The sequence below is a fragment of the Orcinus orca genome, chromosome X (assembly GCF_937001465.1).
Source record: "Orcinus orca chromosome X, mOrcOrc1.1, whole genome shotgun sequence".
Classification (NCBI taxonomy): Eukaryota; Metazoa; Chordata; class Mammalia; order Artiodactyla; family Delphinidae; genus Orcinus; species Orcinus orca.
Window position 1 is genome coordinate 97,055,597 of NC_064580.1, and position 27,906 is coordinate 97,083,502.

A 27,906-nucleotide genomic window follows, 5' to 3' on the forward strand; every position below is an offset into this window, starting at 1 on the left:
ACCCTGGAAATTTCCCCTGGGCTACATCTCATTCCTGTGTTAGATCCTCTAGTTTGATATGACAGGGAGATAAGTGATATTGATGTGCTCACCAATTTATAGTAATGGCCTTGTGTGGTTGGTGGTCTGGGAGCTTTACCTCTGGGTTTATTAGGTCATGGCTGTGCATCTGCCGGCCTGGGCTTTTGTTTTTGAAAGGAGACCATTATTAGTTTGTCTCTCATTGGGAAAATATGCAAATAAACAGTTATTTAGATTTTTGAAAGCAGACAGAATAATACAGACATATGGGCTGTCTCTGATGGTACCAGATCTGACGAAAATATTTAGTGCAGTTGCTAATGGCTTAATAGATGATCTTTGCAAGTTGTAGGGCCAGTATTTCTGGAGTCTCACCCTTCACACACCTGGGTAGAGCATCTGTGGCAAATGGGCACAATTGGCATTTTTGACTGTATCCAGTTCAACACATATGCCATGATATGAATTTTGGCCACATTAGCTAGAGTATACTTGAGCACCTGTCTTTCCCCTTGACTCCTGGAACATGCAGGCTGGCGGCTTTCTTTTGTAACCTACTGAACATTCTCTGAGGGTTTAGTTTGTCACCACATTAAGAGAATACATTTTGGAAGAATGAGAGAATAATGACAATTATTTATAATGCCTAATCATTTCATCTAAAGTTGCCATGCACCTTGATAAAAGTTTTCCTCTGAAGTACTTTGCAGCAAATCTCTGTGTCAAAAGGCAACTCAGTGAAGGGGTGTGTGTGTGTGTGTATGCACCTGTGTGTGCGTGCCTGCCCTTGCGCTTGGGGGGTGAGAGTGGGGAGTAGAGAAAAGAGCGAGAGAAAAGGGAGATAAGGAGGGGAGGAAATAGAGAATTAATCTTTCTTAGTACTCTGAAAGAGGGATGTTCTGGCTTCTTGGTTATCATGAGACAAGAGGCTCATTTCTTACTGCTGATGAATTTCAATTGTAATTACAGAGCATCGGTAAGCCACATTCAGTCCCAAGGGCTGGACAAAAAGTACACTGTCCACAAAAGCCATTTGAATTCTCTCTGAAAAACCTAGTAGCCAAGTCTGAAAGCAATTTGTGAACAGATACAAACTGTTGCTGGTTGTCCATTCAGATTCCTCCTCAATGCTAAGAGCCACATTCTGAAAGTGAAATGAAATGGCCTGTGGCTGGATCCAGCGTGACCTGCACTTGCAAGTTTCTGCTGTGTTGCAGAAGCGAACGACAACAGTTAAACTTTAAAGATCAACAGTTTTTTGATTGGGTTCCTGGAGAATAATGGCACTTTTGTACAATTCTTGAAATAGAGCCTGCAGCCGCCCCAAACAAAATAGTCTCTTTCAAGATCTTGGAAATAATGACCTCATAGGCAGATTGAACCAGCAGTCCATTAATAGTATCCTTTGTAGAAAGCTGTCTCAGGGGAGGGACGTGGCTTAGTAAATCGGCATTGTTTACAAACATAACAGAATAGAATCCCCCTTTTTCTCATACGTTTGTGGAATAGTCGGAGACACCTCCCACTTGGGAAGCAAATACATTAACAGCAAGGCTTCCTTACAGGGCCCTACCCTTTCTCCATCGGTCACCGAAAAGTGTGCTTTGAGGCACTTGCTTTGAAGGTGAGTTAGAGATAACAAGAGTCTCCAGCCCTATTCCTTTGTCACCAGCTCAGAATTATCTGGAATCGTGAGAAGAAGATGAAGATTGGTTTTGCCTTGTAAAGAGTCATGAAGAACTGACGTAATAGCAGGATAATCTGAGCAAAAGCAAATCTGAAATGTCTAGGTAAACGGAGTGATTATTTGCTTCATGTTCCTATTGTGGAAGTAGATAAAGATTCTTCAATTTCATTAACATCTCTGTAAAAGAGGTTTATTCCAGCCCCTCTTATAATCCCCTGATAAGTTGAATGGAATTAAACCAATTCCAGTTTGCTGGGCAGTAGAAAGGTGGGCCATCTAAGCTGGGTCCCTTGCAGAATGCCTGTGATACGGACCGCAGCAAGTGTGTGGTATTCAAATTCTGGGCAGGGATTTCTAGTCTACTATAGGAGAGTATAGTGTGAATTTTATATCCCAAGTAGCCCTTGTTTCCCGACCTGAAAAGAAACAGGGCATCTACCTTTTGAGTCTCTACCCAGAGAGAATATTTAGGAAGAAAAAAGGCCACTGTTACCCACACCTGATTATCCAGAACAAAGGAGACTAGTATTTTGGATTACGGAGGTGCACTAGAACCCTTACTGGCTCGGACTCCTGTTTGCCTTATTGTGTAAGGTCAACTTTGTATATCATGTTAAAGAGGGTATGTATGTTTCTCTGACTTCTGTCATCTCAAGTTAACTAACATGTCCTCAGAAAATAGGTATCATCCAGAATGTGGTGGCTTTCTCTTCCTGAGACACATTTTTCACTATTTTCTAGGTATTACCTAGAATCCTCAGTTCTTTTGCAATAACCTTCAGACTTCATTATTTTTACCAACCTAGATTCTGTATGTTGAGCTTTAGTTAATAATCACCACATATTCAGGCATTATTTTTGAACCCAGAAAAGTAAAACAGACAAAGCACACACAGAGAAAAAATTAGTGCTTTTGGGCTTCCCTGGTGGCGCAGTGGTTGAGAGTCCGCCTGCCGATGCAGGGGACACGGGTTCGTGCCCCGGTGCGGGAAGATCCCACATGCCAAGGAGCGGCTGGGCCCGTGAGCCATGGCCGCTGAGCCTGCGCGTCCGGAGCCTGTGCTCCGCACCGGGAGAGGCCACAACAGTGAGAGGCCCGCGTACCGCACACACACAAAAAATATATAGTGCTTTTATTCTGGTGGCAAATTCTTTGTAGTGACTAAATTAAAACCATGAACCCGTCTGATACAGAATACCACTGGTGAAGTCAGTCTTAAACTCACTTTTCTTCTGGAGAAAGAATGAATTTAGAAGGACCAAAATCAAAATGTGAAAGGGAATGTAGACCCATTAGCACTGATTTACCAGCAGTATCTATGAATATAATTGATCCTTGACAGCACAGCTAGGTTTTCATTTTACCCTGTGCTGTAGTTTCACCCGTATAGGAAAATATGAGACTTAATCAAGCTGGTGGTAACAAAACATTTACTACTGATAATTTCACTGTCGTGATTCCTGAAAAAAAATACAGATTTGGTCTTAATTCATTAAGATAATGCAAGGCATGACACTTAGGCAAAGGAAAAGAGATCTCTTGTCCAAACCAAGGTCAAACCAATCATTGTTAGTTGGCAGTCACCTGTGCAGATGGGGAAACTTAATTGATACTCAGCTATTTTTGAATACGTACAGGCTCTATATATTTGAGAAAATTTAAAACAGTAAAAATTTCCACATAACATAATATAACTTAGAATTCATTACTGAAAGTAATAAACACATTGTAACCACTGAAGGGCTGAAAAGAGTTAAGGTAGATTATTTCTCACTGTAGCAGGTAATGAGGAGACCCCTGTTTTTGTGGTGGTTGTACTTAGGTTGGTTAATAGTAAATGTTACTGGAATAAAGTGATATGCCAAGTTGTGTATGGAGAGCTCATACACTCCTAGATTAGTGCCAGTTAATACTTGATGGAATTACAGAGATTTTGTTGCAGTGGGATTTGATTTTCCTTGTATTCGAACTGGAGATTCACTTGGAAGGCACCCTTTTTGTTTTATATTGAAGTATAGTTGATTTGCACAATGCGTTCATCTCTGCTATACAGCAGAGTGATTCAGTGATACATATATATACATTCTCTTTCATACTCTTTTTCCATGATGGGTTATCACAGGCTATTGAATATAGTTCCCTGTGCTCTACAGTAGGACCTTGTTGTTTATCCACTCCATGTACAATAGTTGGCATCTGCTAATCCCCAACTCCCACTCCACCCCTCCCTCCCCTGCCCTGTCTCCCCTAGAAGGTACTCTTCATGCGTGACATGCATGGCAAGTGTCAGGGCCCTAATGCAAGGACTTGAATGAGAATGGGAAGACAGCTGGAAGCAGAAACATTTCCTTGTGGAGTCTGTGCTTTCCTAGTTCACTTAACCCTCCAGTGGCATGAAACCTGAATGTATTGAACCCTCAGCACAAGATACTAAAGAAGAATGAAATTAAGAGCAGATAAGTTGTTAAAACGAGACTGGTTCTTACCACCCTGTTACCCCTGTCAACTCCCTTGTTCCCTGTTCCAGGACATAAAATATGACAAGGAGGAAGGTTATGGTGTCTCCTCACGAAGCAGTCCTCTCCTTGGACCTCCTCTTTGCTCATGGTGGCATTGGGCTCTGCTTTATCTTCTGCCTGCTCCTTGCAGATGGGGCATTTCTTCCCCTAGCAGTCCACCCCAACTCTGCTGAAACTACCAGGTTTACTAGATTGTTTCTCAGTCCTTTCTCATAAAACAGTAGGGTGTGTTTTGTTGATCAGGTGTACACAGGTAAGAATCAGGCGCCAAAGGCATCCCAGTGTCAAAGCAACTAACAGATGATTGTTGTGGGCCATTATGTATCAACAGCCAGGCCTGTGTCAATTCCAGACTCCGGGGAGGTTGTGCTACCTGACCACGATCATGAGGATAGAATTTTTAAAGAAGAAAGATTGGAAACTGTTCATTAAAAGACTGAGTGGACAGCAGAAAATAGAGTGTCACTGGGGGAAAAGGAAGGGACCTTAGGTGTTTGTGTCTACATATTGAAAAGCCATTCATCATTGCCTTCGCTTTCCTCTTTGGGAAATGGCATCGTTGGGTTTTAGGCAGGCAGCTCCCTTCCCTCTAGAAAAGAAACCCCTCAAAATGGTCAGTGCCAAACCTGAGATGACGTGAGATGAATGCTTTTGTTTCTAAGATGTTAGACTCCCCGGATTTACCACTTTGTCTTTTAGACCTCCCTTAACTCCTGTTTTCTCCTCCTCGTCTTTAGGAGCTGTGCAATCGGTTGTAACTGAAAATGTCTGACGGTCTGGATAATGAAGAGAAACCCCCAGCTCCCCCACTGAGGATGAATAGTAACAACCGGGATTCTTCGGCACTCAACCACAGCTCCAAACCACTTCCCATGGCCCCTGAAGAGAAGAATAAGAAAGCCAGGCTTCGCTCTATCTTCCCAGGAGGAGGGGATAAAAGTAAAGTATCAGTGACCGGGCATTGAAAAGGGGCTAGTTTATTCTTTCATTGTCACTTTCTTTCTCGAGTAGTCATTTCTTGAGCATGGGCTGTTCAGGGCCTGCCTGACCTTTACATCTACACCTTCGGAGGTTGCATTTTGTCAGAGGATAATGTTTGATTGACTTACTGTGGGTTTACAGAAAATACACGTATGCTGTGTTTGCCTTTCACATAGCCTCGAATTCATAGTGGTAAGCCAAGGGAAATCATAGCAACAGTACTGTCTTAAATATATGAATAGTGACTTTCTTTCTGATAACTTACAGGAGAATTTATAGTAAATCCCTTCCTAACTGCAAGTTGCCCTTATTGGGAATTTGAGTATAGGTGGATTTACTTCTGTATACCTTTTTGACAGCCATGAAAATTTTGAATTGAGTATACGGAAGTCAGTCCAAGTGCCCCGTTATTGTCTCTCTGACTATAGCACAAGGTGGGAAGAAACTTCTGAGCTATTTGTTTCCTCTCCCATTCTTCTGACAGTCCTCCCCTACACAATCAGCCCTTTTTGCACCGAGTATCCCAACAATATACTATCATTTATCCTTGTGTTGTTCATAATACCATTTGGTCCTTAAATGTCATACGCTGACACTTTGTAACATTGGGAGATATAAAATCTCTAGTAAGTAATTGTCAGGTTGCATCAATTAGCATAAAGCTTAAACATGGCTTCTATAAACGTGACTATTGCGGCGGAAGAGAGTAAAGCCAAGTACAAGGACTCTGGCACCAGAGAGAGTTGCTAAAGGGTAAGAGGGGTGATGTCTCTTGAAGAGAAAAGGGACGCTCTTGATCTTCTCAAAGGTAAAACAGATAGCTTTGTAGGTCGTTTATATGGTATTAAAGAATTCGTACCGTAAGGAAAGCTGAAACTCTTATTAGGGCCAGTATCACCTCTTGTAGACCTGTGTCACTTAAGAGATGCTTTATCCCTCGTGACCCAAGGATGGAAAAGATGGAAATGACGTTAAACCTCTGGATTGAAGACAAGCAAAGGAATAAGAAAACACTTTCCATGCAAGGGACCTGCCATCATGCAAGAAGAATTTTCGAAGACATGTTTTCAGATACCGAAGTGGGTCCCGAGAAAAAGTATTGCCAGGAGCAAGGGTTGAGAAATGTATGGTGCACCATGACCCGGAGACCAAGTCACCTGATCCTGCAGCTCCCGTGTTGTATCTGCCACAACTGTAGAAAGCGACTGAAGAGGGGATTATGTGCCTGCACGAGTCTTTGGTGCTGTCGAGACCGCCATGCTTTGGAAGCCCTTGAACAATCCCATCTGCCCTTTTGAAGAACACGAGCCAGCTGATTCTGACATGAGGTCAGCCAAAACAGAGAGGCTGGTGTTTCTGTTTTGTGCTAATACTTCAGGTGACCTCATAGTGAAACCATTACCACTCTACAGAAAACTAGGCCCATGTCTTCTCAGAGGAGAATCCGAGCTAAGTTGCCAGTATACTGGCGTGCAAAGAGAAAAGCCTGGATGACTCCCTCTCTCCTTAGGAATTGTTTGAACAGTGCTTTCTTGCGGAAGCTCAAGACTACTTACAAGAAAAAAAGTCTTGAATTCAAAGCCCTACTGATTTTTCACTGTCCTCTTGGTGCCGCAGATGCATTTGCCAATGTGCATCCTGATGTTAAGGTTGTCTTTAGAACCAGTTGCTTGTTTCAGGTCCTGGAGCCCTTAGATCGGTGTTTGATCCAGCCATTCAGGAAGACTTAGGCCAAACTAATGTATAACTTTGTTGTTCAGAATCTCACAAAGGTTCATCTGTCTGAAGATCCTAGTGCATGGGATTCCTACACCATCACCAATGCTGTATTCTTCATAAAATAGGCATTAGATAGTTTAACAGAGCCTGTCATTCATGTGATCTGGGAGAAGATTTGGCTAGAGATGGTGAAATATCTTTCAGTGATTTCTCCTGAAGACAAAAAGTCTTTGGATGAAACAGAACCTGTAGGTGAGGGTGAACATTTGGCACAGGAGCAGTCATTGGCCGAAGTTGAATCTGAACTGGTTGATGCTGGTTCACGTGATGTGCTGGGCTGGAGGATGACTCAGGAAGCTCCTGGGACGGCAGAGGTGATTATCATAAGTGATGATAAAGATAATTAGGAAGCTACGGCACTGCAGACAAATACAATTACAAGCAACAGGAGAAAAATTTTAAGAACAAGATGAAATCCTCCCCAAGAAAGTAATGGAAAAATGGGTACCTTTACATGTCAAATCTTATGTGTTCAAAGCTTGAGTGATTTGCGAGAATTCAGTAAAGAGGTGACATTACACCTTGCAAAAGAAATCACATTGGACAGAAACCATCTTCGGCAGAACTTAAATCATCAGAGGGTACCATTTAATACCATTGCTGGACAGCTGATAAGCTGCCAGCGTACAAAACTTGAATGATTTAATTGAACTCCGTAAAGAGGTGGAGTCTTTCTACAACACCATGTTCGGAAGAAAGCAACCTCAGAGGAGCCTAAATCATCGAGTCTTGCCATTTAAGTATCTGTGTCAGACAGCAGATAAGCTGCCTTCAGACCAACTTAAATGGTTTAATTTGAGCTCTATACAGAAGTGCCAAGCTGTCTTCAGAAAAGACTTGAGAAGACAGCATCTTCAGAAGAGCCAAAGTCATTAAGTCATGCCACTTAACTTCACTTGCTTGGTAGGGCTAAAGCCCCGAGTAAGTTGTTATAATCTCAGGACTGGACTTTGATGAAGACTCTGAGAGCACGAAGATCCATGATTTGGACTAACAGTCCACCTCTGTTCATTGCTTCACTGTCACCCCCATTTTCCACTGCCATAATGAGTGATACATCCTCATCACCTCTGGAAACCGTCTCAAGATCTAAATGGAAACTCTACAGAGCCTATCACGTTTACTAATTTAAGCTATGTAAACTCTCGTTATTCTTTTTATGTAATGTACTGTTATTGTTTTACTGTGCAAAAAAATATTTATGAGGGCGTTCAAAAGTTTACGTGACCTCAGTTCCCCTGCCCTTTATTTCACCTCCTAAAATTATAACTTCCTCAGCTGAACTCTCCTACCTAAGTGGGGGGGGTCATTCAGGAACTTGATCTTCATAGGTAAAGAAGGGTTACGATTTCTGTGTTTCTACCTCTTGGTGATTACTTGGATTATACCACAGTCAGTCTTGAATGAATGGAAAGAGCACTGGACTTACTTGGGTTCTGGAAACCTGCTTTCAAGTCCAGCTCTGCCACTGATTATTGTGACTTTGTGCTAATCACTTAGTTTTTTTGATCCTCAGTTTCATCACCTGTTAAATGAAAATAATAAGACCTGGCCTCCCTAGCAAAATATTTTTACTAATCAAATGTAATTCTAAATGTCAGAGTGCTATTAAAAGTGAAATTAAAAAGTGCTAAATAATTGTGAGGTGTTATTACATCTGTATCATTCTGGAACTTACAAACAAACAACTAAAAAACTAGGTTTTAGAATCCTTTTTTCTTTTTTTTAAGTAACTTTGTCCCTAACTAGAATTTATATGTCAGTTACAGAAAATTTTAAAAAGAAAGTTAAGGGCTTCCCTGGTGGCGCAGTGGTTGAGAGTCCGCCTGCCGATGCAGGGGACACGGGTTCATGCCCCAGTCCGGGAAGATCCCACATGCCGCGGAGCAGCTGGGCCCGTGAGCCATGGCCGCTGGGCCTGCGCGTCCGGAGCCTGTGCTCCGCAACGGGAGAGGCCACGACAGTGAGAGGCCCGCGTACCAAAAAAAAAAAAAAAAAAAAAAAAAGTTAAAATTACCCATAATTTCACAAGCCAGAGATAACTAACTGGGTTGGTGTTTTTCCACCCAGTTCTTCTTCTCATCATAGAGAAATTGTTCATCAATGATAAAAACTTGGAAAATAAAGACAAGAGTATAGAAACAGTAAAAATCACCCATATTCACAAATCTCAGAAACAATGTTAATATTTTAGTGGCTTCATTTCCAGATTTTTTTAATGGCTATATATACATATACTTTTTTATATAGTTAAAAATCATAACGTATACAGTTTTATATCCTGCTTTTTCACTCAACATTTTATCGTGAACACCTCCCTATATTTTAAAAAAGCTTTCATAAATATAAGTTTTGATGGTATATAACATTTCATCATATAGTAGCATCGTGGTTTACTTAACCATTTATTTTGTTCATTATTTGGGATCCTATCCAAATTTTTGTCATAAATAATGTCACATTGTCTATTTCCTTAGTTAAATGAAAATACTTGCTTTGGTGACAGCAGAGGTTTTTGTTTGTTTTAAGGAGTCTCTATAATAGCTACATTTCATTGACCAAATGGAACTTCAAGAGACAGGTAGAAGAAAAACAAGTAGTAAAAGTAATTTCCAGATGGAGGACCTGTCTTGGTTGGAGGCCTTTCCAGGAGCTGAATCTTGGTGTTAGAGCAAAGTAAGAGGGACAGTTTGCCACGAAATTATGATGCTTCACCTTACAAAAGTTTTCAGGATTTAGACCAGGAAAAGGACATCCTGAACAAGTGGCTTGATGTTCCTTTATGGACCCTGTGAAGTGTGAGACTGATCAGGTTTCTCTTTTGTTGGCTACTAGAAAGCGTGGAGCCAGATGTATGGCCCCTGCCTAGCACTTGTAACGGGCCTCTATGGTATGTATGCACTTTGTATAGCTTTCTTCCAGGCTCCGTTTTATGTGCCTATCTTTGTTCTATTTTTTTTTTTCCTTTCACTATATCGACTTCGGATTTCTGCTGCTATCATACTGTATTTTGTGTATTCTTGTAAGCCGTCTTACATCTATTTTGGAACAAGGTGGGGAATGAATACATGGATGGGTAAATAAATACATGAAAAAATACATGAATAAATAAAACAATAAGGCAAAGGCAATGAGGCAAATGAATCAGCCAGGACTCTGAAAATGGCGTAGTACCTCTAAAAATAATCAATGTTAAGGACTGGAAGCTTGGAAGAACATGTGGGAAAGAAGCAGGTGAGGCTGCCTTTGGAGGTGACGTGTCCTATGTGACGTCTGTGTCTTCTGAAGCGTGCTTATGCGTCTTTGTCTTGTGCTGTACTAGAGCATTAGGTGTGCTTCAGGGGGCATGCAATGCTGTATGAAGGGCTGTGTCTTTAGTGAGCACAGTTCATGTGCATTTTGTTTGTGGGAAATCGAGAGATTTGGGAGCTGGTGAGCCTGCAAATGGAAGTGAAGGCCCCCCTTCCTGGAGGCGTACGAGGGGATAGTTGGCTAAATCAACTCAAGACGAATAGGAAGTGATCTGTCATTTACCCATTAGTTCCTACGTGCCAAGCTGTGTGACGGGCACTTTATGTGTATTGAATCTTTACATCCTTACAACTACTCTGTATTAACCCCTTTTTACAGATGAGGCCATTTAAGCTCAAAGCGTTTAAGTAGACAGCCTCTAGGGTCACATAGCAAATGATAGACACCAGAAATCTCCCAGGTGTCTCTGACTCCAAACCCTATGCTTGTGCTACTCTGTCACACTGCCTTGAAACAAGACAAAGGGATAGGTGGTAAACTATGTTCCTAGCATCCAAAAGCCAGCAGTGGCTTTCATTTTTCCTTAAGAAGATGGCAGTGCACTCTGAAACATATCCGAATTTCAGAAGAGGGGACTTTTTATTGCCACTCAGAAAGAAAGAAAACGTTTTTTCATGTCTTTTTGGAAAGAAATGATGGCAAGAAAATATTCTTGACAAGAGAGATGTGGTTAGATTCTCATTTGGTATGTGTACTTTATTGGCTTACATGTTGCTTACTTTAGAAGCTTGAGGTTCTAAACTGAGTGTGTTCATATATGTGAAAAAGTTCTTTTTTTTTAAATTTTACTGAAGAAAACGTTCTTAAAGTGCCGTATAGTTTTGTTATTGTATTGCATACACATTATTGTGATAACTCCTAGAGTATGTTATCTTCTATATACACTACACAGCAGGAAGCATTACTGTGCAACAGTTATATTAAAGAAGACTCAGTTATCCTTTATGGTCTTGTTACTCAAATGTTTCGGTCAATACACGTTATTAACTTTCATCTAATTAATGCACAATAAAAAATACTTAGTGTGATAACTAGACTGAACACTATGCAGTCTTTCTTCGGTGACGCTGAAGACCCTTTGGGATCTTGCAGTAGCTCAAGGTTATTTTCCTTGCGCTAACTATGAGTGGGAGTCTCAATTAATTGAGGGTTCTGTTAGCAGAAAGTCAGATGTCAGAGACCACTACATCCTGAATGGTGTTTACATTCCTCTCGGTTCTTCAAATGTAGACCATACAGCTCAGCAAAGAGTGCTCTTTGAAGGTCACTGCCTTGCCCTTTGGGGAGCGAAAGGGCACGGCATCTTGCTTGTCCTCCATGGTCAGTGCTCTGCCCCGGAGAAGAGCCTCCTGTACTACTCCTTTACTCCTAGAAGTCCTCTGTGTTTGAAATGGGAAGAAGGTGGGGTAAGGATGCACTCTATCTACTAGGACCCGTGTGTTTGAAATGGGAAGAAGGTGGGGTAAGGATGCACTCTATCTACTAGGACCCGTGTTTCTACTTCAAGGCCCGTAAACAGGGAAACTGGGCACAAATATGGTGGCCCAGTAGAACCAGCAGACAAATTCAAGCAAAGTATGGAATGTGGGATTAGGAGATAAATAGATGAAAGGAGAGAAGCAATGGGGAGAAATAGATTGAGAGAGGAAGTAGTGTATGAGAAGGAGATTAGGAGATGGAGAAGGTACAGGAAATGGATGAGAAGAGAGGAAGACAAGAGAGATGTATCAAACATTAAGATGAAGGGTTGCAAAGAGAGTGAATTGGACACCAGCTAAGGGATATGAAGTTGCTTTCCTCAAAACAAATGAGGCCTCCTCCACCCCTTTCAAAGTATTTTTGCCCTATATCGTTATCCCCATGATCAGAAGTGTCCAGTTGAGGACATGGCCTCATATTTGCCTTTTGTTTTCCAACATTTTCCATTGAAATTGTTGCATGTGTGAATTGGGTGTAAATGAGAATTGGAACCGGTGTGTGTTGCCTGGAAGAAGATAGGTAAGAGTCAAGTTCATAATGATTTGCCAGAATGATCACTTTTGCTGAAAGTTTTTGAAGATGATACCACTGAAGGTGATGGCTGTCTGCTTGTATGTGAGTGGGAGTCACTAAAAGGGCTCACATGGGACCATCATTTCCTTTTCCCTGTCATCCTCATGGAACACCCAACCTCTGAATTGGGCTTATAGCTACTCTTGCGGAATTGGGTACCACTTTGTGTTTTTATCTATACATTAAAGGCTGCTGGTTTATGGAGAGCATATATTGTTTTTCATAGCCACTGAAGACCTGACAGGAGGAAATGGGCTTACTGTTCCACCAGAGGGAATGGAACTAGCCATAAAGAAATTCCAGATACGCCGATTAAATATTATGAATTACCAAGGGTGAAATTTTCTAGGTTCTTTATGGGGGGGTGTCTCATGACTTTAGCAGGTTCTACCTGAAGGCAGGTGAAGGAACCTTCCACCATGGGCCTTCCCAACCATATACTTCTGGCATTTGCTAATATAATGAAAGACGTAAGAGCAGTGAATGTTTCAGATAGCCCACTTTAATCTCCTTTCTTGGTAGTTATATTTGCAAGGACATCATTCATAGCATGGAAGAGCTGGGTTTAAGAAGTGACAGATTACTTAATTCTCCAGCAAACACAGTCACCCTGCTAATACGTATATTCCTAGTGAGATGATGTGTTTGATGGTAGTTGTAGGGGTGTTACCAGCGTTCAATGTACTTTCATATCAATCACCTTCTTCAAACCTCCTGTGATGGGGGCAAGGTTTATCCATTTTGCAGAGGAAGGCAGAAGTTTAGAGAGGTTAACTGACCTCCACAAACTTGCCCCACTACTAATTACAAAGCAAGGCTGGCCTAGAATTTAGATCCCCGACTCCTGGTCCAGTGACGGTTGACTATTATACCACTTGCCATAAAATGAGTCACCTAACTTGTTTTGAAAATAGGTTTTGGCCAATGGAATATGCAGAAATGGAATTTTTATGGAAGCAGGTGAAACTTAGGTGAATCTAACCCATTTTCTCATTCAGCAGTTAACAACAGTAGTCATGCCTTTTTATAAGTTACACCTCCTGAGGGCCTAACTTGCTAGCAGAAAGTAACAGCCTTTGTAAAAAAAAGAAAATAGTTAATTTTTTCCCCTGATTCCTGTGTTATTTTTTTTGCCTTTAAAATCTTTTTCTATTACAAAAGTAATATCTGATATTGTTATAATTAAAATAAAGAACTATATTAAAATAGAAGACAAGAGTCACCTCTCATCCCTCCCTTTAGGTTCATTCATAATCCAGTATTTAAGGATTTGGGCCCTTTTCCTCATTTACTCAACATCGGTTTCCTTTTCTGCTCAGAATCGGTATGTATTTTGCCCAAGATGCTAGGTTTAAGCAGAAATATATCTGTTATGTAGAACCTCTTTTAAATCTTTTACCAACCTTGCACTATCAATTTCTTTAAATTCTTAGAGCCAAGAATAAAATCTATTTTTATGCCTAACTTTCCATTGTAGTTACCACATAGTACTTTCAAGTATTTCCAATGGGAAAAATAAATTCTGAAGGTCCACAAAATGTCATTCTTTCTACAAAAAAAAAAATAGAGGAAAACTAGATAATCTCTCCCCTCTGTAAGGGAAAATATGCACTTCCTGAATTCAGGAGGTGAGGAATTCCTGTGGGTCCCCTCATAATATGTCCTCAAACAGGATATTTGTTTATAGAGCAGGAGTGCCAGACACTAGAACTGTCCTTGCAGAAGTCAGTCCCCCTGGAACTGTTTGCCCTCACAATGAACACTTGCCTTTTTGACACCACCTGCAGGGCTGCTGTTGCCATAGAAAGAACTGTTTCGGGATACTTATTCTTACCCGAATTATAAGACCTCGGACATTTTCCTGGCTGGGGGCTGGGTAGGCAGGCAGTTATGGAACGGTGTGCTCAGTGACCCACAAAGCAGAGGATGGAGCAAAATGGCATTTTTTTTAACTTAAAAACACCAACTCCAGTACTTAATTTACTTTCCTGGTAGTTAAGTAGACACTAAGGCATTTTAATTCTTGAAAGACCACAAGGGTAACATTTTGTAAGCGATCTTTGTGAGGCACTGCCTCTTAGTAAATTGGAGAAATTATCGAACCACTGAATGCGCCTCTCACCCAGCTAAAGAGTGACCAAGTCACTAAGGATTGTCTGTTGGGAAAAGTAAAGGTTGTCACCCATAGGAGATGAATGGCCCTTTAAAAATACTTCTGTATCCTTCCAACATGGCGTTCCCAGAGCAAAGCCCAGGAATATTGAGGTGAAAAACAAGTATTTTAGTATGAAGGATCTCTAACCCTGACACCCTCACTGCCCCTGCCAGAAATGACCCCATGTCGGCGCAAGTTGTTTGGCCTCAGGAACACATGACACTGAGTACAGATTGCACCTGGGTAGGGGGAGCGCCACAAAGCGGGGAGAGGAGGGAGCGCTTCTAGTGTCAAGCTAGGGGTTGTAGGACAAGCGACCCTTCTAGGAGAGCTCCAACTCCAGCAACTCCAGTATGAGCCTCCTAGCAAAATGTTTTTTTAGACCTCCTTTGTCTCAAAGGAACTTTCTGGAAGATCACAGGATAGAGACATGTGCAACCAGCCAATGCCTAAATCTGAGTTGCGTGCGGACCTTGAGCCCAGATCTAGTTTATTAGCTATCGCGATTTAAAAATGAGATAGAACAGAATTGGATGTTAACGTCGGCTTACCTGGAGCATCTTTTGTAGTTCACTTATATGCTTTACTCAGAAAAGATTTGTGCCTGCTTTTTATGTGCCTAGCTCTGCACTGTGTGTCGTGGGACGGGGAATACTACATATACGATAAGATTCCCTGTCCTCAGGTAATTTTCAGTCTAGGTGCAGAAATCAGACACGCAGTTTATGCAGGAAATGCCCAGTAGGTGATCCTACGAGGCAACAGATGCAGTGGCAGATAGGTCCTCCCATTCCATCCCCACCATTCATTTTCTTCCTCAGTCTGTGTGAAACAGCGACCATTTTGAAGCCTGCCCCTACCATCCCACGTGTCCCTAGCAGCACAAAGCTACCTGGCTTCTCTTCCAGAAGACGCCTTTTCTATCATATCATCCACCTGCTCAAAGCCTTTCCCAGTATATTCACTATCACTGTCTCCAATTTCATCTTCCTGATTTCCAAGACTACACCCTACCCATTTACTCTTCTGTCTTCTCGCTTCCTCGTCAATGTGCTGTATCCATTTCAGCGTCCAAGCTTTGCCTCTCCCGATTTTCCTGCTTGCGATGCCTTACCTTTCCTGCCTACCCATTACCTTTCCTGCCTACCCATTCTTTAAGACCCATCTCCCAAATCCTGCCTCCTCTCCAGTAAGCCCTCACTCTCCGCCACAGTTTTCTGATCTTCTTTTATTTTGACCTGCTACAGCATTTATACTCTATTTTTCCCAACTTAGCACTGAATTTTCGTTGGTCTGGTAGTATCAGTTGTTGCTTCTTGTTTGCTAAGTTTATTTCCCCAATGAGATCGCAAACTTAGAATATTACTTTAGTTCCTAATGAGTCACGCAACACAATCTGTCACTACGCTGATCCACAGTTCCATGTATACTGGTTAACGGACCTACTGACTGGTTCAGAGGAAAAGGAAGCTGGGGCAGTAGCAAGAGAGAGTTGTTCCTCAGAGCCAGGGCTGTGAAATGCTTGCTGTTTAGAACTAGCCAGCCTAAGTGCTTTTTCCTTTGGAAAAATTGTTTCTGCATTTAAAAAATATGTTTTATATAATATTTTGGTTTTCTCTTTCTGTATTTATATGGCTTTCAATGTCACTTTTTTTTATTATGCCGTACACCGTAACTTTGCGTGCTTTCCATTGCTTTTTAAAAAATAATTATTGTTCTGTTCTTTTAGGCTAAATTTACGTAGGAAAGCATTTCTCTATGTCTGTCCCCTGTTATTCTTTTTCTTTTCCTGCATGCTCTGTTTTGAAGGAGCTAGAAAGTGTTCTAAAAAATAATTCTGGACGTGACATCCAATGAGAAGGCCCAACAAAACTTCCAGGAATTTTAGGGGAAGATGACAAGTGGAACTCCTACGACAAGGAAGACTCAGGTGACAGATTTCTAAAATGCTTTCAGAAGGCAGACATAGCACCATCCTGGGATTTCATCCAGGGGAGAATTGGTTGCTTTGCTGTACCTCGAACCCTGCACAACTGTGTTGCCAATATATGCTTTTGGCCCCAAAGTGTCACCAGGCAAGAGATATACCTGAATGAGTACAGAGGCATCCCTAGTGCGGGGAAAACAGCAACAACGCCATCACCGCCAACTGCAACTATAACAACTACTCTAAAACATACCCTCCCACCCCCCAGCCTTCTTGGGGAACCTGGATCAATGTCTCCTTATCCATGAACACATAATGGCAAATAGGCATGACCTGTTTCCATATATTGGGTCTCATTTCATATAATGAAGGTCATTCATTCATCCATTCATTTGTTCATTTGCTTATTCATTAAATATCTATTGAATCAAGTACTATGCTAGATAGATGTTGGGGTACAGAGGTGAATAAGTCCCAGTTCCTGCCTTTAAGGAACTGATGGCCTAATGAGGGACGCAGACAAGTCAGTCAATGAGTAGAGATCAGCGTGGTAAGTGCAGTAGAGAAGTGAGCACTGAGATGGGGCGTCTATTGAAGACTGAGGGAAGGGAGCAGTTAGGGAAGGCTTCCTGGAGGAGGTGACCACTCAACTGAGGTGAGTCTTAATGAAGGAATAGAGCCAGCTAATAAAAGTTGGGTGGCATCCCAGAAACAAGGAGCAGCATTATGAAGGCAGTAGGCGTGACACACTATTAGTTGAGGTTCTATGACTGTAACTACAGGTTGTTCAGCATAGCTAGTGCATAGAGTGCTGGTGGGAGAGGCATGGAAGACAGAGCTGTGGAAGGAATTGGGGATCGGGTTCTGGAGGGCTTATATGTGCAATGCTAAGCGCTTTGAATATGATTCTGAAGGCGATGCGGAAACATTGAAGCAGGGGAGTAATAACCAGATTTGTGTCTCACAGTATCACTCTAGCCACAGGAGAAGAATGAATGTGGGTGGGGGGTGGGCGATGAAAGAAGACAAGTCAGGCTATGGGATTCAGGTAGGTGAGAAATGACAGTGGCCTGGCCTAAGGGCCAGTGTTGTAAGAATAAAAGAGGGCAATGCAGAGGGAACATTTATGAGGAAGAATTAATAGAACTAGGCAACTTATCAGATGGTGACAAGAGAAACTAGAGGAGGGTGAGGTAGGGAACACAAGAGGAGTTGTAGTTTCTTATTTTACATGGGGAAAGGCAGTAGAGAATTCACTTTCTTTTGAAAGTATTTCGAGTGAGGGGCCTATGAGGCATCCAAATAGAGGTGTTCAGTCAGGGGACAGCAGAGAGGTCAGGGCTGGGGATCCAGCTGGGGAGTCACGGAAGTAGATAGTGATTGAAACCGCACAAGTAGATGAGGTGACCAAAGGGAGAGGTGTGTTGATGAGAAGAGATGAGGACCTAGGACAGCTCCTGGGGAATACTATTTAAATTGTCTACAAGAGACCCAGAAATGTAGGAATAGACTCCAGGAAAGAATTGTGTGAGAGATGGTGGGGAGAAGTTAGTTTCATGAAGTGCACGGTCAGCAATGTCAGTTTTGACTGAGAGGTCAATGGTTGTAAGGACTGGAAAATGGCCGTCTTCAGGGAGGAGATCGATTCGGGACCTCAGAGACTCATTGCCGTGGTTTGAAGAGTGAGGCTTAAGGGAGTCTAGATTGCCTTTTCAAGAAGTTTAAGCTAGAGAAGGAAAATTCGAGAGACTATAACAACTAAAGAAAGCTGTGTGATGGCAGGAGGTTTCAATTTTTAAGGACTAAAGAAATCTCAGCATGTTTTTTTGAAGCCAAATAGAAAGTGTTAGTAGAGAGGGAGAGATTGAAGATATAAGAAGAAATAGGAGGTAATTGATAGAGTGAGACCCCTGGAGAAGTGAGAGGGACAGGGATCTAGAGCACCAGTGAGGGCATAAACCTCAGGTAGGAGAGGACACTGTTTCCGGTAAGATGTGAAGGGAGATGTTACTGATGGGGATAAATTCATAGGAGTGGGACAGGAAGTGAAGTCAAAGGAGTTCCAAACTGATGGCCTCCGTTTTTCTCAGTGAAGTAGAAGGAATTTCTTACGCTGAAAGTAAGGGAGGAGAGGATGAAGCAGAAGTTTGAGCGAAGTTGTGAAATTCTAGAATATTCGCTAAGAGCAGTGGGAAAGGAAGTTGGCCAGGGTCAAGAAGGGTACTGCTCAGTGCCATTGATGACCCAATTCTGTCCGTGACCTTTATAGTAAGCACCAATCTGCATGGCTGTGTGATTCTTTTTCCCCCAACAACTTTTACCAGCCTCCGTATGGAAATGGAGATTTCACAGTTGGATTCTGTCAGGGTAAGGTTTTGTGGGAGAATTGCAAGAGGGGGTCACAGGAGCACAGTTCCCAGGGCACTGGCTTAAGAGAAGTTTAAATGATGGACCACAGAGTCTAGGCGAGGAGGAAGCTGAGAAATTGGCTAAAAATGGAAGGATCCAGGGATTGGAGGTTTTGTTCACATCAAAGAACAAGTCAAATAGGAATAAGGTCATGAAAGAGTGAGAAGGCTAGCAGGATGGGAGGCTGGGCCCAGAGAATGAGATAACAGGGTTACTTCAGAGAGTATTTCAGAGAAAGGGTCATTCTGGGTAATGAAGAGGCCTGGGGTAGCTGTGGTTCTCCACTCTGTCTGCACATCATCTATGGCGCTTAAAAAAATCATTTGCCCAGGTCTCATCCTCAGAAATCCTGATATAGTAGGTTCTGAGTGGGCCCAAGGTGTTGGGATTTTTATGAAACTCTACGGGTTATTCTGATGAGCAGCCCTGGTTGAGAACCACTGGTTTAATGGTGACCATGGGAGTGGATTGAAGAAGTGGAAAGGAGATGAAGTTCATTAGAGCTGAGGGAGGTCAAGGAGTTAAAAGGAGAGGGTGTGTATGAAAGAGGTGTCCATTTGTATATTACGTTTCACAGAGAGATGGCAGCACTGAGTGTTGGGAAGAATACTGCGAGCCAAAGTCCTCAGTGGATACGACGACTTGGCCAGGAGAACTAAATGGCAGTAACCTCAAAGGAGGGGGCTTTGTAGGAAAGTGCAGAAGTACTGATCTCAAACAAACAATATGGAATAAAAATGAGGAAACTCTGCCCTTCTCCATTCCCCTGGACCTAAAGACTTGGAATGGGGAAGAACCGTCATTGTCCATCAGGATTATCTGAGGAAGTGATACCTTCGTTGGATAGTAGGGTTTAAAATTATTTTTCTCAACCCCAGCTGCTTAATGGAAATACCGGAGGGCATTTAAAAATTAAAGGTGCTGAGGTCTACCCCAGGCTAAATCTGAATCTCTGGGGGCAGGGCTCTGAAATCTCTCTCTCTCGCTTACCTTTTTGAAGTTTCCCACATGAGGGTGATGCACAGTGAAGTCTGAGAACCTAAGGCAAGAAGTCAACAGTGCATTTAATGAAGAGGTTGAAGTAAAGGTGTAGGGGGATTTTAATGGAGTAAGCCCTAGTCACTAGAGAAATGCAGAACATTGGGGTCGGGGTGTACAGGAGGTGACAGATGACTTCTCTTTCTTTAAAATGTAGTGGGGGGGCTTCCCTGGTGGCGCAGTGGTTGGGAGTCCGCCTGCCGATGCAGGGGACCCGGGTTCGTGCCCCGGTCCGGGAGGATCCCACATGCCGCGGAGCGGCTGGGCCCGTGAGCCATGGCCACTGAGCCTGCGCGTCCGGAGCCTGTGCTCCGCAACGGGAGAGGCCACAACAGTGAGAGGCCCGCGTACCGCAAAACAAAAACAAAAAAAATGTAGTGGGATGGAGAAAGATGTCAGGATGAGAGATTCTGGAGAGATTGGCTGGCCCCTGGAGTTACAGCCAGAACCATGAGCAGGTAGAGGGTCCCAGTGCCAAACACCATTTGTAATCTGTGGTCTAGTCAGCGATTTGTGGCCTTCGTTCTAGGTTCCAATAGAATATGGTTGATACACTTAGAAAGTGGTACTCGTTTGTTCTTCTGCTCTCTGCAAATATCAACCCAGAGGTGATCAGGCCACGTCTTATGAGCCCAAGATTCAGGTTAGGATGAGTCTTAATATAAACAACCACTGCTCACAGAATTTTCTGGGGGAGATACAGACATTTTAGTATTCCTTAAAAAAAAAAAGAAAAAAGTTCTCAGCTAGTCTCCATTCAGTCAATAACCATTTACTGAAGACTAACGGCTCAACCATATTGAGGTTTTCTTTTAATGTTACTGAGTAATAAATAGTGTAGCTATTAAGAGCTTAGGTTCTGCAGACACAATTGAGACCTAGGTTCAAATCCTGGCTCCGACACCTGCCAGCTGTGTAATCTTGGATATGTGGTTTAACTTCACTGAGTCTTACTTTCCTCATCTGTAAAACAATAATAATACAATAATAATGCCTGCCTTATAAGATTGTGGTGGAGATTAAATGAGATAACCCTAGAAGCACTTTGCACATGGTGAATATTCCATAGATGATAGTGATTACATGTGCAGACATAAGCCAGGTGCTAGGGAATGTGAGAACGAATAAGATACAGTCTCTGCTGTCAAATATCTCAGATTTTAGCTAGAGAGATAGGTATGTAAAGAAGAAATGACAATTCAGTGTTAATAAGGGCCAAACTCAGAGTACACACTGGGTAGCTCTCCGGGAGCATGAAGAGAAGGGCATTCAACTTTGTCTGCAGAGGGAAGACAGGAAAAGACTTGCCAAAGGAGAGGAAACACAAAAGTGAGTCTTCAAGAAAAAGGACTGGGGCTTCCCTGGTGGCGCAGTGGTTGAGAGTCCGCCTGCCGATGCAGAGGACACGGGTTCGTGCCCCGGTCCGGGAAGATCCCACATGGCGCGGAGCGGCTGGGCCTGTGAGCCATGGCCGCTGAGCCTGCGCGTCCGGAGCCTGTGCTCCGCAACGGGAGTGGCCACAACAGTGAGAGGCCCGCGTACCGCAAAAAAAAAAAAAAAAAAGGACTAATGGGCGCAGATGTGGGGCGTTAAGAAGTAAGACTTCCCAGGCCTCCGTGTAGCATGCGTAAAAGCTTGGCAGTAAGAGAAAAGCTTGGCAGTTGAGGGAGCATGAAATGGGTATGGAACAGCGGGGGTCATAGCAAGAATAGACAGTAGAGAGGTACACTGGGGGCGGATTAAGCAGGCCCTTGGCTAGCACGCTAAGGAGCATGAACTCTGAACTTCTGGGTAATGGGGAGCCATTGAAGGATCTTACAGGGAGGAATGCGGGCAGATATATATATTTCAAAAGATTACTCCGGCCACAGAGTAATGAATTGCAGGGGGCAAAATTGGAGGTAGTAAGACCAGGTGAAAAATGCCGGTGCCTTGGACTAAGATGATGCTTTGTGGAGATGAAAGGAAGAAGATGCATCCAAAGTGAGTTTGGGAAATAGAACGTGATGACTGATTAAGGTAGAATTAAAGTAGGAGTCAAAGAAGCTCCCAAATTTATGATTTGGGCAGTTGGGCCAGGGCTGAAATAACCAAAAGCCAGAGCAAGCATGTGCCTAAGGCCCAGCACGTCGGGGCACCCAAAATGTGAAAACATTTTGATTTGAGATCTAGAGTCGTTTTTTAAAAGACTTAAGTTAATCATCATAGGAACATCAGAACTGTTGGGGCTTCCTTCTCTTTTTATGCTGTAGTATTGCTTTTATTTGAGAGAGGAGGTCGTAATCTTTTCATTGCTTAGAGCCTCCCAAAGAGGAGGAGTCCAAGGCCTTAATCCTTCTCTGATCTGGGTGGTGAGTGCTTTATCATTTCACAGAGAACATGGACACTGAAGGAGGAGCGAGTTTGAGCTTCCTGCCTCTGTTACGCTTTGTCCTGCGTGAAGAGAATGGCATAATTAGGCCGGTAAGGGACTGGCAACCAGATGGCCTTAGGGAGACCCCATTAGGCTGATTCACATAGCTCAGCTGAAGTGGAGTGTTTACATCTAAGTCAACAGGCTTCAATTGTGCAGCCATTGCTAATGGAGAAGTAGGGAGAACCTGTTTGCTGGCAAGAGAGGTCATGGATGCAAGTTGATACAATGATTAGAGATGGAGACTAAGCTAGGGGTTCTTAACCTAGAGCCCAGGGGAATTTTGAACCTCTGAAGTTATATGCAAAATTGTGTATATGTGTGTATAGTGCAATTTTATAGACAGAAGTACCACAGCTTTCTTCAGATTTTTCAGAGTGATCTTTGACACCAAAAAGGCCACCAACCACCAGAGTACATTTACTATGAAGTGAATAAAGCTGCTTATTCAGAGTTTCTCACTTGCCTGGGACTCTCCGAGGCTCTAGAAGAAGCCCTAGCAATTTTGTATTGTTTTTATCTAAAGGGAGCGTTCCTCTCAAATTACATAAAGTCTTTGGTCCCACAAAATCCGTATCTACCCCTGCCAACCGCAGATTAGGGAATTACCCAACATGAGTTAGTATCTGGGAGTGAATGCCATCCAAGAGAAATGAATGCCAAAGACTGCACCAGGAAAGGCAGAAGAAAGGATGCCCATCAAATGAAGAATGGTCACTGAGGGAGGAGGAGAATCAGACCACATTGTCAAGGAAGTATAAAGAGCGGCAGTTAGCCATGTCCAACATGGATGGGAGATCAGGAAAGAGGAAAATAAGAAAACGATTACAGAAGTGGCTGGGACGTCTTCAGTGAAGTGGCAAGAACAGAAAGCTGATTGTTCTGTTTGCCTTTCTGGATAAGTAAAAGTGGTAGGTGAACAAGTATAAATGGTAGCTACAGTCCAGAAACATGCAGGGGAAGTAGAAGTACCTACCCAAAACTCTAATGTTCAGTTAAAATGATAGGCAATAAAGTAGGCTCACTGTAAATGTGGAATCCATGCTGAACTGAAGTTAGGTGACACATATATACCTTTCAAAATGAGTCCTAAATGTGTTCCATGTGTTCCATGGCCAGGCAAAGACTTTGAGTGACCCTTGTCCCCCCCCCAACCCCAACCTTTCTTTCTTAATCCTGTATCTTAATCCTCTTACTACTTGAATTTCCATATTTCTGTCCCATATCTCTGTCCTCTGGCTGGCGGATATGGAACAGTGAGAGAGAGTAGAAAGTGAAAAGAAGCCATACGAATGACATTTGAACATGAAATGTTTTGAATTTAAAATTTGTCCTGGGTAACCCCCCAAACCAGTGATCCATTACGGTTAGTTAAATGTTGTCTGAAATTGAGGCCAAGGAAACATCTATTTGAACCAGAATGTTCTAAATTTGCCACCCTGGCAACTCTAAAGTTGATTGGTTTCAATGGGGCAAAACTGGTTTATGCTGACTTACGCAGTATTAGGGTGAGTATTATTTTTTTGACTATGAAATGCAGCCATATCAGAGATACATGCTCAAAGTTGCTGCTCTATTATGGAAGCTAGGAAATGCCATTTTACAATGCTTCCATAATAACTTCCTCCTGTGACCTCTTTTGAGATAGACTAATTTCATTACAGTTCCCAACTTAATTTCTTCAGTGATTATACCTTTAAAAGCTTTTGATTTATTAACTATTGATGTATTTCTTCATAATTGTGTCACTATGAATAATCTGTTACTTGAGAACAATGATTTCGAATGGCTACTATGACAAAATTTATAGGGACATGGAAAAATAGCTATGAACTAAAATGACGAAACCAAGGAATTGGTTTGAGGTTTCTAAGAACTCAATAAAATTAATTCAGTAAAAAGCAACAATTTGTGTTTTGTTTTTTACTAGCAAAGTTATTGCTTTGCAGTAGTATTCTCATTGAAAGAAGACCAAGAACCTATTAAGCTACTCTTCATAATGTAAACGTGTAAATTAAAGTTCTAGTTACTTGATATTTAGCTATGGTTTAAAATAGAAACAATTCACAACACTTTATAGATAGCTTAAGCACTTTTCTATTCTTTCTTTCTAATAGTAAGGCTTAGCTTGACTTGAGTCTAATGAATTTCTTCTATAGTATGTGGAATTTGATCCAACAAGACCAGTTAAACACAATATACCTAGATACCTGCCGATTACATCATTAGACTGGTAAAGGACATAAATCAGTTTGACTGCAAGTTTTGTTTGAATTGGATTTGGAAATTTGTAAATTATTTGGACATAGCATTTTGTCAAACTCTCAGCCATTTATTTAAATAAAATTATAAATTCTGGAGTTAAATATTGTTATAATTGTGTTGGACTCAATTGTCTTTCAACTTTGTAATTATTTTGATGAACCTAATTGTACAACTTATGGATGCCAAAACTGTATCCCAAATAAATACATGTTAACATTTTGCCTTTAGCCAATAAGAAGAAAGAGAAAGAACGCCCAGAGATCTCTCTTCCTTCAGACTTTGAACATACGATTCATGTGGGGTTTGATGCAGTCACCGGGGAATTCACTGTAAGTAAGCTCCTTATTTTTTTTTTTTTGTAAGGCATGAAAAGATTCCTTTGTGAAAATAGGTTTGAAGGAAGAATTGCCATGTCCCAAAATGTCAGACTTGATGTCTTTGGTGATTTCAAGGAAGATGGACTTTGCCTAGACAATCACAGATGGAACTAGAGAGTGGCAAGAGTATTGGCAAAATTATTTTGTCCATCTTAACAGAAACGTCTGATCGCGGTTAGCCTTCAACGTGATTGAAAATGCTAATTTACCATGGCACAGGAGATGTAGTCCAGATAGACTCAGCTTGAGCCTGTGCTTTAGCACTTGATTCACTTGAAGTGAATCAGAGAACCATTGACTCAACTTGGCCAGTGAAGACAGTCTATCTGAATAATTCAGGCTTTACAATGGAACCTGGATTACCCAGATAAGTTAACCACACTAACCAAAAATCTCTGTAAAATTGACCTTTTCTTCTCTTTGATTTCAAGAACATAGCTTATTTTTAGGCTTATTTACAGGTATATTTTGTAGACATTCAAAACAACAGACCCCATGTTTCAGGAAGAAATATTGATGGCTGTATCATATGCTTTAGTGGTTATATGCTTACTTTATATTTGTATATATGTGTGTATATATATATATATATATACACACATATATACAAATATAATATATATACATAATGCACAATAAATACCAGTAAGAATTCTCCAGATAGACTATAGCTATAGATCCAGTCTTTCTTTGGATATTTTTAGTGCTCAAATAGCACACGATCTCAGATCTATGATATTTTATACCTTTTTTTTTTTTAAAGATCTGGCATCTTTCTTTTAGATGGATGAAGGAAAAGATGTGGCTACAAACATGTCCTCAGGAAGATTAACTACTTTTTTATACTAGTAAGGACCTCAATCAAAATGTGCATTCTGAGATAATGAGTAATTTTGAATGCATTCTGGAAAAAAATTCTTTGATAGAACCATTACCGTTAATTCTTGGATTCTTAAACCAGAGAGAAATTTAGGTATTAAATAATTAAATTTCCTATTTCATAACATGATGGTTAGTGAGTAGACTGTGTCATAAGATTAAATTTTAAAAAAGAAGGAACAAATTAATTTGATTTGGAGAATCAAACCATGTTTCTGAACTGACAAATTACCTTCTTTTTTCAATTCCGGAAGTAAGCAGTGTGAGAATGAAATGGAAACTGACTAAACATCTTAGCCTTGTAAAGTGATGTGAGCTGATTATATGTTCTCAGTAGCAAGCAGAAGAGAACGTTAAGAAGTGCTGACATTGATAAAGTTGAGATACTGGTTTAGCCAATTTCATCATTGGAGTCAGAGATATTATTCAAATGGCCTTGAGTTTGAGCCCAGCCTCTGTTCTTTGCTGTATTTGAGAATATTCTGTTAGCTACACTTAGAAAATATAACCTCACTGTCACCACTACCACCACCATCATCACCACCCAAAACAAAAAATATTTATATATATTTTTATCATCTGAACAAGTTTAGATTTTTAAAAAATCATAAACAAAGAGTGACTATTTTTTCTGATGTTTGAAACAATAAAAGCACTGAATCATTATAAGTTTTATCTTAAAAATCTTCCCTTTTTTATTTTAAGAACTGTCTTTCCTGTTTTGACCTTTTTGTTTTCCATGTGCTTTTCTTCTGTTTACTCTTTTCTTGTTTAATTGTTGTCATTCCATATTTCTCTGTTCTTTTATTCTTCCTTTTTGTTTTCTGATGTGAAAATTTTCCCCTCCACTATTCTCATGTGATACTCTGGTTCCTTTCCAATTTTTAAATTTTTTCCACTCTTTCCTACTTGCTTGACATCTTCTGATAGAATTTCTCTATCTTTAGCTTTTCCTTTGTTCTTTATGGGTTCTGAATGGAAATGAAGGAAAGTGAATCACCATCATCTTGCTGACTGGAGACCATCCATTTTCACTTTGCTGTCAGTTAGAACCCCAAGAATCAACCAGAGAGGGGTGGGGTGGGATGTGTGATGGACAATCTTTCCAATTGTGAAAAACATTTTGATGCAACTGAACCAAACCAAACAAGAACCTTTCCCCTCCTCCCAAAAACCTAATATAAAATAAAGTGTTTGGATGCAATTGTTAGAAATCCACTGAATATATAGATGAGACGCAGGCTAAATTTGGAAATCTGATGTACTTTATTGTCGCTGTGATAATCTTTCATAACTATTTGTCCCCACGTTGTTTTTTAAAGATACCAAATTCTGCCTTTTTTTAACTATCTTAACCTATGATTTATATTTACTAACTTTAAAAATACCAAATGATAATAAGCTTTTAAAAGTCATTTTATTGATAGGATTTAGAATGGGATCTTAATCGCCCCAGTACCACTAATTGGTTGTGTGTGTGTGTGTGTGTGTGTGTGTGTGTATGCGTGTGTTCACGTGGAGGGGGAGGGACATATTACTAAATTTGATCATTACAGTTGTTGAGGTTGAATTTTGAGCAATTTGTTGAACTGTCGAGCCCAGTTGTCTCACAAGGGCCTGTTATTTGGAATATTTGGACACTGGTTTGGTGTATTGCTTGGTGTTTACCCTTTGGCTAATTGGCCCATGCAACCTTGTACACTTGGTCACACACTTGGACCCTGAGGTTAAAATTAGGTTGGGAGGTGAGATTTGGGGTATGAAACTACTCTAAGTCCTTACCCTTTATATTACCATTTTTGTCCCAAATACTTCAGAACTCCCCCTTCCAGACCTCTAGACCTGTGACGGTCGCTTCAAGTCAATCAGAGGGAAAAATGGTATGAGTGATATACATTATCGTTTCTTATGATAAGATAAATGCTTGGCCTGTTGTATCATGCTGCCATTCTCCTGGGCTACACTGGACAATCCCCAGCTTGACGTACATCTAGCTGTTATTACATACATGGTCAGGCTTCTGATGCTCACACTTCTAGGTCTCCATTAGCTATCTGACTTTTGGGGTTTGTACCTCAATTTGGAGTAATG

The 27,906-nt window shown here is 41.4% G+C and overlaps 1 protein-coding gene across 7 annotated transcripts in view; it reads left to right on the forward strand.

Annotated features, from left to right (window-relative positions):
• PAK3 (p21 (RAC1) activated kinase 3) overlaps positions 1 to 27,906 on the forward strand; it is a 284,313-nt gene that overhangs the window by 183,613 nt on the left and 72,794 nt on the right. For all 7 annotated transcript variants that reach the window (XM_049705242.1, XM_033408814.2, XM_033408815.2 and 4 more), the window contains 2 exons: positions 4,966 to 5,167; positions 24,788 to 24,888. In XM_049705242.1, coding sequence (XP_049561199.1) covers positions 4,993 to 5,167; positions 24,788 to 24,888 — 276 coding nt within the window. In that variant the 5' untranslated portion in view covers positions 4,966 to 4,992. The remainder of the gene's footprint in view (positions 1 to 4,965; positions 5,168 to 24,787; positions 24,889 to 27,906) is intronic.